At 40.1% G+C, this 13,589-nt stretch overlaps 1 protein-coding gene across 15 annotated transcripts in view; it reads left to right on the top strand.

The window, feature by feature from the left end:
* The window catches only part of CSPP1 (centrosome and spindle pole associated protein 1), a 57,120-nt gene that overhangs the window by 5,135 nt on the left and 38,396 nt on the right, over positions 1-13,589 (top strand). For 10 of the 15 annotated variants that reach the window (XR_014159487.1, XM_081874014.1, XM_081874009.1 and 7 more), the window contains exons 2-6: positions 1,076-1,226; positions 2,059-2,155; positions 8,870-8,967; positions 10,043-10,066; positions 11,339-11,419. Coding sequence is in view for 14 of the 15 variants with exons in the window: in XM_081874014.1 (XP_081730140.1) it covers positions 1,125-1,226; positions 2,059-2,155; positions 8,870-8,967; positions 10,043-10,066; positions 11,339-11,419 (402 nt within the window). In the remaining variant the exon portion in view is untranslated. The remainder of the gene's footprint in view (positions 1-1,075; positions 1,227-2,058; positions 2,156-8,869; positions 8,968-10,042; positions 10,067-11,338; positions 11,420-13,589) is intronic. The other 5 variants (XM_081874011.1, XM_081874013.1, XM_081874020.1 and 2 more) reach the window with 2 other exon arrangements.

Raw genomic sequence — 13,589 nt, 5'->3', positions numbered from 1 at the left:
CATTCAAATGAGACCCTTTCAGGTGTTTTGCATGTACGTATCAGGTTGCAACCCAGGCCTTCTGGGGAGGAGAAAACACATAATGATTGAGTCTCCCTTTCTGCAAATGCACAACCACCCCTTGCTGCTTAGTTTTGCCTCCATCCTTTGGGTGAAACACACAGGTTCCTTTGGTCGGTAGAGAATAATAATAAAAATGCAGTCATTATATAAAAATTGGTAGAGATAAAATATAGCTGCTGTGCTAGGTGAAAAAGTCAACAAAACCCAAATTGGGTAGCTTTACCCGGTGGCTGGAGGGAATTCTCCCTTTAATAATAAAATACCATCTCCAGGTGCTATAAAATCCTTTCCCTCTAGTTTAGGATCCTGGCTAAATTTGGGTTTTTTTCCATGTTACAAAAAACAAACAAACAAGCCAAGGTTAACTTGTGCCATAAAGAAAACTCCACAATATATATTAAGGCAATGCCTTTATTGAGCCAACCAAAATGTTATAAAGGCCTGTGGAATTATAAATCATGGTACAGATGGGAATGTGTAACTGCCAACTTTCACATGTAATTGTTGGAATAATTTGAACATAGTGAATTGGAAGCTCAATAATGATGCACGATGCTAGATGTGTATTGTTAAAAATAATTACTCTAGTGTGTGTGACGGCAAGCAGAAGGAAGGGTTAGAAGCTACTTGGTACCTCCATCAATGAGGGAAATAATGGTAAAGGATATCCCTGCACTTATACTGCCTCTGGATTATAGTTTTGGAGTGCCTGGAAAAATGATTGTGCTGGGCTGCTGTTAAGATATTCTGCTTGCCACACTTCAGTGTGGTTTTGTTTTAAGCAATCTCGTTTGGGCAGGCCTCTTGTCAGCTTGTCCTGTTGACTATTCGGAAACCACATGTGTGGTTTGCTTGTGTTGTAAGACTGCAGTAAGATCTTGAAAAGAATAGATAATAAAAAAGAGGTTGTATTCCCCCCCCCCCGTCTCATTTGCACGTTTCTGATAATCTCCGAGTAATTCAAAGTTCTTAATAAAGTAGCTCTTAGAAAAATGTATTTCTGTTGTTGAAGGTTGCATCTGATGGATCAATAACCCTATATCACTTCCAAAATTGAAAAAATGATGCCTGAGGACCTAGACCAGTTCCTTGAAGAACAAAAAGCAAAGTTGGCACAAGACAAAGCAAAGCTTGACAATGATCCACCTTACATGGAAATGCAGGTAGGAAATTGATACTTTATTTTTTTTAAATGGATGAAGACTGTTATGACTGTGCTCCTGTATGTAAACAAGTCTGGAAGATAGTGTTTTCACCAGTGGCAACCCCTCTTTAGAAAATGCTAGGGAAATTCTGAAGTCCCTCTGTTGCATTGCAATGTAACCTACAAACTAAAACAAGGTTGTCAAACCTCTGGCTCTCCAGATGTTATTGGACTCTGACTCCCATCAACCTCAGCTAGCATGGCCAACAGTCATGGATGGTGCGTTATAGTCTAGGGCCACAGGTGCCACATCCCTGAACTAAATACAGTGGTACCTTGGTTCTCAAACACCTTGGTACTCAAACAACTTGGAACCCAAAAAATGCAAACCCAGAAGTAAGTGTTCCGGTTTGCGATTTTTTTTCAGAAGCCGAACGTGCTCCGTTTTGAGTGTTACGCTGAGGTCTGTCTGTTTTTCCTATTTATTTTGTGTTTTTGTTTTTGTGGCTTTTTTGTTTTGTTTTTGTGACTGTGTGGAACCCAGTTCAGCTACTGATTGATTGATTGATTGATTGATTGTGTGACTGCAGTACAATGTTTATTGCTTTCATTTTATGGATCAATGGTCTTGTTAGATAGTAAAAATCATGTTAAAGTGCTGTTTTAGGGGTTGTTTTTAAAAGTCTGGAATGGATTAATCAATTTTGCATTATTTTCTATGGGAAAGCATGCCTTGGTTTTGGAACGGACTTCTGGAACAGATTAAGTTTGAGAACTAAGGTACTACTGTGATGTTATTATAGTGACAGCATGTTAATTCTGTCTGCCTTATGCTTTTTTTTCCTTTTCAGAACAAAGGTGCAGAGAAGCTTTCTGAGACCAGCAAAATGTTAATAGCCATGGCTAAAGAAAACATTCCACCAAATAGTCAACAGACTAGTATACACGGTATTTGCAATTTTATTTTATTTTTAAAAAACGCTTATTGTATTACATTAAGAGAGAATATTACTGTATTTACTGTCACTTTATTTCCTAATGTTGTCCCACACAACTACTCAAAGTCAAATGTATATAAGTGGTGGTCCTTTCCACCAATGTGAAGCAGGGAAAGAGAACTATGCACATGGTACTATATACTCATAATAAGAAACTGCAGCAGAGCTAATAATATCTTTTCTTGACACGGAGGGCAGCTGGGTTGTGTTTTTGGAGAGATACAGTTTTGGAGGCAATGTGGCTTTACTGATACTGTGCTATGAAGCATAGTTGCATTTAGTTGTAATGGCAGGTCTTTGGGTGTCCCTTGCATAGTCACATTAAAGTATTATGGCCTGCCTTCTTACCTTGGTTGCCATTCTTTTCATAAACTGCAATAGCTGAGATTCCTTACTCAATGGATAAAATACAGTCTGAATATACCCTTAAAAGGTAAAGGGACCCCTGACCATTAGGTCCAGTTGTTGCCGATTCTGGGGTTGTGGCGCTCATCTCGCTTTATTGGCCAAGGGAGCCGGCGTACAGCTTCCGGGTCATGTGGCCAGCATGACTAAGCTGCTTCTGGTGAACCAGAGCAGCACACGGAAATGCTGTTTACCTTCCCACCGGAGTGGTACCTATTTATCTGTGGTTTAACCGACAGCGCCACCCACGTCCCTGAATATACCCTTGGCATTCAGTAAATACTTAGAGGTACATACGAAGTGGTGCATATACAGCTTTTAATATCTTTGAAATGGAGTTGTTTTTATAGTCTTCTTTCGCAGCATTAAGTTCTTTAAATTAGAAAGATTTTACTTTTCATTGGCATTGCCTCTTTCATGTGCATTACATTGCTTTCTTTAAAATATATAAATATTCTAGCTGCCTATATTGCATTTCCCAGCCTCTGCATTTTCAGGTGTCTCTTTTTCCCAGTAGCTTAATGTCTGCTTGTTTTTCCTCTGCAATTTCCATCCGCATATGCGCCAATTCCTTTTTCATTTTGGGCTTAGGGACAGATACCTCCTACAGAGGGTTCTTGCAGCAAGTTTATCGTTGCTTAGCAACACCTTTCGTCTCTCTCAGCGTGTAGCTCTATGCTGCTTAAATTTAATTTATTCTCATACATGCTGTCATGCTGCTATTTTTTGTGGCTTCCATCTGTGATCAAGGTTCCCTCCCCCCTCTTGGTAATGACAATTGAGCTTGCTATATAAACGTCCATGGAAATGGGTACTGAACTAATTAGAAACTGACATCGCAGACCCTATGTTTAGGTGAGGAGGGTAATGTTAAAGAAGAAGAAGAGGAGTTTGGATTTGATATCCCGCTTTATCTACCCAAAGGAGTCTCAAAGCAGCTAACATTCTCCTTTCCCTTCCTCCCCCACAACAAACACTCAGGGAGGTGAGTGAGGCTGAGAGACTTCAAAGGAGTGTGACTAGCCCAAGGTCACCCAGCAGCTGCATGTGGAGGAGCGGAGAAGCGAACCCGGTTCACCAGATTACGAGACTACCACTCTCAACCACTACACCACACTGTTAAAGTAGACCTTTGCTTAAGTCCTGGGTTCATTCTTTCAGAAAGCAAAGTAAGAGCCATGTTGCTTCATATCAAAGCAACCATGTTGCTTCATATCAAAGCAATTGGGTTTTCAAATTGAGATAGTAGAAGTACCAGCACGCTAGCTGAGGAAAACATGTCCTGTCTGCAAGTTATAACAGCAGTAGTACCTTAGATCGATACTGAGGCTGGCATGATGCATTCTCTTTCGCTTGGCAAGCCCTGTCACTCAAAAGGCAGACTGAAGCTCTTTAAACAAATGGTTAGGGGGTACTCAAGGGCACGCAGTACCGACATCTCTGTCTGTTGTTGCTAAAAATTGTGGCAGTTTCTGTACCAGCACTTCATGGTGTATACTAGCACCTATTTTTCTACAAAACAAGCACTGTAAACGGTACTTAGTAATTAACATTAGGTCCCATTAATCATATAGATAATATTTTGTTTAAAGTTTGCAGATAAAGCCCTACAGCTGATTATGACTGTGAGAAACCCCTTCTAAGTCCTTGGGCCTTGAAGCTGTCTCCACTGTTTATCCAAGACAAGGCTACAAGATGGTCTGATCAATGACATCCAATAGCTAGATACGTAACTTGAATATGTGTGTCATGTAGCAAACATGTAATATGAGCCACTGACACTTGGTGGCTAAAGATGTGGATTCGGCAGCTTTCTGTTCAAATATTGATTCTGGCACGGACTTGCTTCGTGTGGCTTTTGACAAGTCACTATTTGGGTGCCAGTTCTTCATCTGACCAAATGAATAAGACACTGACCTACTTTGCAGGAATGTTTGGGCGAAACACAATATATTGTGTATGTTTGTAAGTTAAAAGTTACAGATAAAGGATACTTCTTCTACTAAGAAATTGAGAGACATGAACCCGGAGATATACATCTAGGATAAAAGTATCTCCACGCTTGTTGAAAAGTGGCTACTATAAATACATGGAATTATGTATTTAGACCATAGCAGGCAATGTCCTTTCAGATGGAGAAATTAAGCTACGGAACCTGCTTCCGGGTCTCCTCTGCCTTAATAGAGGCAGCCCCCACAACAGCGGGAGATCGTAGGCGAAGGAAAAAACCCAAGGATGATTGAGGGTAAACATCATTGCAAATTCCCCCCCAGGGACAGGGGGAATGGGCTTCACTTGCAGTTCATCTTGGTACCTGACTCTTGCTCTGGCATGGAATACAGGGGTCAGGAAGGCGCTGAGTGCAAAAGTACTTCAGCTGCCGAAAACCACCACTGCCATTATGAAGCAGAGGTTCTCCTGTTAACTAGAGCTTAATTGGAGTAAAGTAAAAGAGATGAGATCACAAACTGCAGAACAAACCAACTGCAAGGACTTTAAGGTGCAAAAGACGGTGTAATTGAAAACTAATAAAAAATTATTATTAATCTAAGGAACCGATGAGTTATCCAATGGTTCTAACTAACACTACAATCTGATATCCATCCTGCCTTCCCTCTCCTGAAATGAGAGCCATTAAAATCAGCCAAAGAAAGTGGAAAGAGAGATTTGCCAGAAAATGAAATCTTACATTAAATATTGACAATATTGACTGGTGGTAGGAGGGTTTGCTTAACCCATTTTCCTGCTGACATTCCCCACCCTCCTAAGCTGCTTTTCCTTCCTGCAGGAAAAATCCTCTCTGCTGTAAAAAGCCTCCTTGGTTGAAGCAGAATGGTAATGTCTTAGTTCCTCCAGCATTGTCATTTGTTATGATGAAATTCTTCTGCCACATAGCTGCATTTGCTATAAAAGCCAGAAAAGTTATCTTGCTCACTTTTTCCTGCCTGTAAAAATCTCCCAATAACTCGGCCGTTTGGAATTAAATTTAGTGCAAGCTGGTCCTATTTTTTCCACTTTTGAAAGACTATAATAGATTTTATGGGTAAGCTTAGAAGTCTGAGAAATAGCGCTTAATCTGGTGGTACACTTTTACTGTAAATGTTCAAGTTTAGACTTATGTGCCAATATGTTGACAGTAATCTGACAGTAGGTTAAATGACATCACTATAAATGACCTTAAAATAACAATTAAGTGTTGCTCACTCTCAGAGGCCACTGAGGAAACACCATGACAGCACCAAAAATGTAGGTCTTCTGTATTTATTTTTTCATCTGTAAGCTGTTGTATGTTAGGATATAAGATACATTCTGGCTGCAGTTGATGGAAGTTTTAGTCCTAAAGTTCTGGAGGGCACTAGCTTAGGATGGCTGGATCAGACTAATGGTTGTCTAGCTGTGTGTTGTATTTTCTGTCAGTGGTCAGCTGGGTGCCTATGAGAATATCACAAGCTGGACATGATGGTGATGTCCTTCTGCTGTTTGTTCTAGCAGTTGGTATCTAATGATAAACCACCTCTGTCATTGGGAGTTCCGTTTAGCGGATGTTAACACTTTTATGCCATACTTCAACAAACTATATTAGAGGGGGAAAAGCAACTACAGTAGCATATTCTACTGACTGATGCAGGGCTTTAGTTGACAACATAAACTAGGTACTACATGTGATGCTACTTACTAGTCAAGAGTGTTCCCAGCTGCATTTAGCTAAATATTCTACAGTCTTGCCGTTGTACATATCTCTCTGCCTTTCTGTCAGCTGCAGTGATCTGCTATAGGGTTAGCTTTGGTTGAAATAGTCCTATGATGTCACAAACAACAAAATCATGCAGAGGATGCGGCCATTTTTGTTACCACAGTATAATGTGCATTATGAGGTGCAAAAGTTAAATTGTTGCCCTGAAGTGCATTGTCATGTGCCCTCAGTTGCATAGTTTCCATGAACCAGAACAGAGATGGGGAACTTTTTGGACTTCCATATATTGCTGTCTCCAGCCACCATGGCTAACGGTCGAGGATTATGGGGGCTGTAGTCCAACAACATATGGAGCACTATAGGATCTCCATCCCTGACCTTGAACTTTGTTTGATGACAAAACATGTTTACAATTATGTATGTCTAAAGGTTTCAGCCTTTGAAAATACTCTGCATATACCAGTGTTGAAACATGAACTGACTTTGAGACAAGTATATAGTTCACTCTTTCGGAATTATCTCAGTGATTAGCTCAGCTAATTTTTTCTTTAAAGTAATACTGCTCTTTGGTTCCTTGGAATGCTATTGTAAGGTGTGTTTTTTAAATGGATACAGTTAGATCGGCATACATTGATCTAATAAATTGTTTCATTCTGTTTGTAGTTCATTTTCTTTCGAAATAGCGTATCAACCCTCACTTTCCTTCCAGATAAATATACCGTTCTGAGTTTCACTGCTTCTTAAAAAAATAGCATTGAAATTTACATAGTTTAATCGGAGGTAGCTTTAATCACTCCTCTTTCACTGCTTTTTGTGGCCAGCTTCCATTGCTTCACAACTCCAAGATTTCTTTAGTGACTTTGAAAAGGGGAAACGTAAGAGCATAAGAAGAGCCTACTGGATCAGGCCAATGGTTTGTCTAGTCCAGTAATCCAGTTCTCATAGTGGCCAAGCAGATGTCTATGGAAAATTTTCAAGCAGGACCCTAGCACAAGAGCACTCTCCCCTCCTGCAGTTTCCAGCAACTGGTATTCAGGAGCATCACTGCCTCTGACCATGGAGGCAGATCACAGACATTGTGGCCAGTAGCCACTGACAACCTTATTCTCCATGAACGAGAATTAAGCTAAGGTTACCAGATTTTTTTCAATGAATCTTGGGACACTTTTCAACTTCAATGGATTTTGTATGGGGACTGATTTGTAAATCCAGGGACTGTCCCCAGGAAAGGGGGACGTCTGGTAACCTTAAATTAGGCATTTGTCATAACCATGTGAAAAGTTGCTTTTGGCATTTTATTAAAGGACAAATAATGCTTTAGGTTTACATGTTCTGATTGATATGCTTTGGAAGTTCTGCCAGATGCATATTCACTGTGAAATAGAATCACATATGTGGCTTAAGAAATAAGTCTAATAGTATCCAACTAAGTTTCACTCAGAGTAAACCCATTGAAATTAATGAACATGACCAAGTTGGGTTCATTAATGTTAATGTGTTTACTCTGAGTATAATTTATTTGAATACTGCCCTTTAAGTATGTCTCAAAAATAATATCGCAGATATTCACAAGGTTGCTATTTCCATCATCCAGCTAAAGCTGCCAACCTTTAGTCACATTTTTTTTGGAAGTGCCTGTCAAGAGATAATCTTGTCAGGTTTTTCACCTTGGATAAGAATGCATTCCCTTCTTTTCCTTTCTGAAGCTGCATGCAGATAAGATTAGGAAGGGGATACATGTACTGTGGGTTCAGCTATGGAATAGGGGACAGCAAATGTCAGAACTCTTAAAAGCTTCATATATCAACTCTTAAAGGCACTGTTTGGGGAGGAGCAGAGTTTACAATTGCCTTTTATGTTAGGCAAAATTATTTTGTATCCTTGAACAATATATACTGTACTTCATATTGATTAATGGGCCGGCTTTGTAGTTAATTGGTGGTAAGGGTAAAAGACCCCTGACAGTTAAGTCCAGTCGCAGACGACTCTGGGGATGTAGCGCTCATCTCGCTTTACAGGCCAAGGGAGCTGGCGTTTTTCTGCAGACAGTTTTTCCGGGTCATGTGGCCAGCGTGACTAAGCTGCTTCTGATGAAACCAGAACAGCACATGGAAACGCTGTTTACTTTCCCGCCGGAGTGATACCTATTTATTTACTTGCACTTTTTGGCTTGCTTTCGAACTGCTAGGTTGGCAGGAGCTGGGACCGAGCAACGGGAGCTCACCCCGTTGTGGGGATTTGAACCGCTGACCTTCTGATTGGCAAGCCCAAGGGGCTCAGTGGTTTTAGACCACAACACCACCTGCATCCATAATTGGTGGTAGAGACTGTCTTAGTTCGCTTTTTCTTTTCACCTAACAAGGCCAGGCTAAATTGGAGTTTTCTTGAGAGCACAGTGCTTTGAACTTGGATTACAAGTTCCTATTCTCCAGTGAAAAGTCCTTTCGTTACATAGAAATTAAATTTGTTATCTTTGAATGCTGTCCTTGGTGTCCAGTCTGCCACACATGCACATCCACATTGTTTGCATAGCTCATGCCTATGTTCTGAAATGCTTACTTGCAGATTATGGCTTAAGCTTGCCTCTCGGGGAAGAATATGAAAATAAAAAGCACAAATTGAAGGAGGAGCTGCGACAAGACTACAGGCGTTACCTTTCTCAGGTAAAGGACTTTATATCTGATTAAATTTCCGGTGTTAGCTGGCAAAGTGAAAAGTACATTTAAGCTGGCATTTGCTAAGAACCGGAGATATACTAATTTCTAGAATTTATTACTGCGGCTTATGTTGCACATTTTGTTCCAGCATTATGCTAGGTGCTGTACAGAACATAAATGACAAGGAGCTCTTGGAATAAATTAGTGGAAGAGGGTTTTCAGGAGATTTGGTGGAGGAAAAGTAGGTGGCCTGATGAACAGGGAAAAGCTGTCTCTTGGACAAAGGGAATGACGTAGTGTTGGGAGAAGGGGAGGGGGTTAAAAAATTGAAGACTTCACTGATGGGGACCACACAGTCATTGGGTGGGAGCTTGGGGGTGGGGAGAGCAACAGCCAGTGCTGCAGCATAAGTAATTGTAGGAATAGTTGTTATAAAAGGAAATGCAGAACACCTAGCATCATCGAAACAAAGGAGAACATGCTGAGAAATACCACATATATTGTGTGTAGACTGGTTGGACGGACTGAAACCTGCGGAAAGTGGGAGATGAAGAAGGGTTGCTGAAAAGCAGCTGGAATTGTGTGGGGCCAGGAGAGGACAATGCCTTAAAAGCAAAGGCAGCTGGGAGGACAGGTTGTTGATGCCAAAAGTGCTAGGTCAAGGAGAATGAAGCATTTGGATTCTTAGCATAAGCTTTGAAAAGAACAATTTCAGTGCACTGAAACATAGAGTGGATCAGAGAGCCAAATGTCAAAAAGGGCAGGCAAAAAGGATAGATTATATATCTGAGGTTACTAAATGAAGGCTGATGGGGAAAATTCAGTGATTTTTTTCCTCCAATTTATGCAGATTATATATATTATATACTCTCAGTAGAGATTTAAAGGTCAGCAGAGTAGATAAATATATTTCAGAAGCATTTTAATGTACATGTTCAGAATCTGCAGCTCAAGAATCAAAAACTACTTTTCTGAAATATTTTTAAATGCACACATGCCACTCTGAAGGGTGAGTGAAATTTCAATGAAACGGATTTTGATAGGATGTTCTTTATGAATAGTCTGTTTTCCTGACTTTTAGGGTATTTCACAGACAAAAAAGAAGGTAGGGTGCTTGCATCATGTTACTCTTCAAATGAATATAACATTGTGCTTGGTTGCAAATTGCTAATGAAAAGTTTTGGGGGTGAAAATCAGTCTTTGTGCTTTGCTGTGCTCTGTGAGCTGCCTCATCACAAGATAATTATGCATAATTTCCATTAATGTCATCTTTCCACATTGTCTTTTCCTTTGATTTCACTGCTCAATTGATAGTCCTCTTCATTACCTTTAATTTAATGAATGTTTGCTACAGAGCATGCTAATATTGAGGAATCTCTGTACAGTGGAACCATCAGTTTGAGCTAATTTAAATGATTAATCTTGGAATGCTCTTAAAAAGAGAGCCTTATTATTCAATTATACCTTATTGGAATTCTATCTTGGATTTACCCGCCTACGCAGAAAAATTTCCAATAATATGGAAACATATAATAGTTATTGGCATGTAGACCAGGAATAGGCAAAAAAACCCCTGAAATCCTCTGCACAATTTCAGGAGAGTAAATCCCATTTTATACCCTGGGACTTATTTTTGATGAAACTTGCATAAGATTGTTACTCAACTTGATGGTGTCTCTTGTTATTAACTTCTCTTTTTAAAGTTAAGGTACAGATGGTGTACACAAATACAGCATTTTCTGTTTGGAGCTTCAAATGATGCATTTTTTAAAAAAATGCAGTAGCATGTTTTAGATTTCTTTTCGCCAATGATTTAGGCTTTTACTATCTAATTTAGATTAAAATGAGTGGTGGAATAATAAACTACTGGGTCACAATAAGTACAGATCGTAGGACAGTACTACTCAAGTCAGTTTTGGTAGTTTCATGATGATGCATTGGCCCATAGTTAGGTTACTGCTCTCAGTATAAGCAAAAAAACCCTGTATTTTGCTGAAAGAATTGGGTTTTATAAACTGGCTCTGTGATAGAAATTAATTTAGATTAATGTAAAAGATTGTATCTAACAGTGTTGCTCAGTATGCCTTCCATCAGTGGAACAAGGAGGGAAGAAATTTTGGGCAATTTCCCAAGGTTTGATTTCAGGGCCTAGGCATGGATGGAATAACAGAGGAGAGGTGAATTGGGGGGAGAGGTGGGGAGGTTTCCCTTTTGCTGATGGAAATCTTACTGTAAACTGAATACTGTAAGTGCCACCATCGGATACAATGCATAATACATAGTAAGGCTGAACTACTTTAAAATATATATTTACTAAATTATTTGGCATCGTCTATATCAGATCAATGCATATGGTCATTGGTTTTCTCTTGTGCAGAAAAAACACCTTACATCTGGTGAAGTTGACCCATATACTCAGGGACTATCACTTCCTATTGGTGACAGGAGGTCTGCTAAGGTAGGTGCACAAAAACTCAGTAAATATTGCATGGTGTTTGCAGCTTAATATATAGAATTTCCACACCTGTGAAAACTGAAGCTTTTGTATGATGTACCTTAGCAGGCCACCTGCAGAAGGTTTTAGTTAGATGCCGCTGGAGAAAGCACAGCCCTTTACTTGCAGTGCAGTCCCTAACCTGAAAACTGCTGGCTGACTGGAGTTAGGAAGCAGTGGAAGTGCCTCACTGTCAGAGGGGCAAGTTCATGATGGAGGCCCCCGCTATACCTGAGGACAGCTTTGTGGGTGTAGAGCAACCTCGGCCCTCCAGGTGTTTTGAGACTACTGGTCCACTGGTCCTGCTAGGTAGGGATCATGGGAGTTGTAGGCCGAAAACATCTGGAGGGCCGAGTTTGAGGAAGCCTGGTGTAGCGCTTCTGCAGCTGATAGTTGTTTGGTTGCGGTAGCCAGAGTTAGGCTCAGGAGCAGGGCATTCACGAGGAAGGGATAAGATGGAGGCATTTGTTCAGAGATGCTGCAGGATAGGGCTCTGTCTGTATTTCAGCCTGGAGCCGGCATAACAAATTCTCCTTCACGTTGGAACCAAGGGATGGCGATGCAGGGGGAGGAGTGGCTTAAAAAAGAAAAGAAGGAACAATTTAAAAAGAAAGAACAAAAATGGGTGGGGAAAAGTAAATGCTTTCTTACCACCACCCTGCGCTTCAGGTTGTGGTATGGATGTGTCGCTAGACTAGCTGCCATGCCTTGCCTGCTCCACTGTCCCTACCCACCCTCCTAGTGTGTGTATCTTATTGGTTCTGTACAACTGTTCAAATCAGTTAAAATGCTGCCTTGATTTTAGTCCAGAAATGAAATCTTTTTTGAGCCTCTGGTTTTTTTTAGAGGTGGAACTTGCGATAAAATGTTGCATTGCGGAGTGCTCTCTCTTGTTCAGGATACTCTGTTCCATTTCCTCACCCCCCCAAACCCTTGTTTTCTCTCTTTCCCTCTCAACACCATTCTGTAGCTCCTGAATAAACTCAGTTCTTACTGAGCTATTTTGGGCGTTCTCTCCCTGTTCCTCTTGGCACCTCCCTCTTACTCCTAAGATTGCCGGTTATAAGCACCAGCACTCTGAAAATTGAGATAAATAGTAGTACATCTGTTGTGCAAAATATTTATCTTCATTAGTATTGTTTCTCTGGGTTGTCTTATACCATTTCTCATCTACAAAGTCCTCTTGGATACTTGGCCGTTTGACATTTAACAGATGGTGAGAATGCCAGATATTGGGTACTCATAAAGAGAAGCTCTAGTTTATTCTCCTGCTCTAAGGAAGAAACCTCCACATACTGTTTCATGTTAACTGGTTAATTTTCACCTTGCAGATTTAGTTATATGCATGTCACCCAAACAAATTGTCTGTACAGTGGTACCTCGGGTTACATACACTTCAGGTTACATACGCTTCAGGTTACAGATTCCGCTAATCCAGAAATAGTGCTTAAGGATGAGAACAGAAATCGTGCTCCAGCAGCGTGGCGGCAGCAGGAGGCCCCATTAGCTAAAGTGGTGCTTCAGGTTAAGAACGGACCTCTGGAACGAATTAAGTATGTAACCATAGGTACCACTGTATTTCGGAGCTCTCTGTACTATTATTTCTGTAGCATCATCCACATGAATACAAATTATGAGAGGATAGGTCCCTTCTCCAATGGACTACCAATCTAGTTAAAGGGAAATGATCAAGCTGTAACTTTTTTAGGGAAAGCATTCCTCAGTCTGGTTCTTAGTCATATTGATTTTATTTCTTTACGGCTAAACAAAGTAAAGACTATTTAATTTATTACTCTCCAGTATTAAAGCCAAATCACATTCCTTAGTTCTAGTTGGAGGATCACTTGTGATTCAGATGTTTTTGGAAGCTTTTGTAAAAAAACAAAAAACCCTACTTGTTTATTTTCCAATCATAAGATATTAAATCAACAGTAAGCTTATTTACAATAAAATGTGAGATACAAAATCAAATATTGTTGTACAGTGTGCATTAGCATACCATTGACTGTGTTTTAGTATTTTTATTGATCTCTTGGTACTTTTAAGTTTTAAAAAAGAAAATGAAGTTTTGGCTTTGCTTAAACTGAAGTCTCATAAGTTTACATGCTAGAAGATATCAAAGTTTAGCATATTT

The sequence above is a fragment of the Podarcis erhardii genome (genome assembly GCF_964252035.2).
Source record: "Podarcis erhardii genome assembly, chromosome: 8".
Classification (NCBI taxonomy): domain Eukaryota; kingdom Metazoa; phylum Chordata; class Lepidosauria; order Squamata; family Lacertidae; genus Podarcis; species Podarcis erhardii.
Note: the sequence above shows the minus strand (reverse complement) of the source record. Positions and strands in the feature narration are given on the sequence as shown.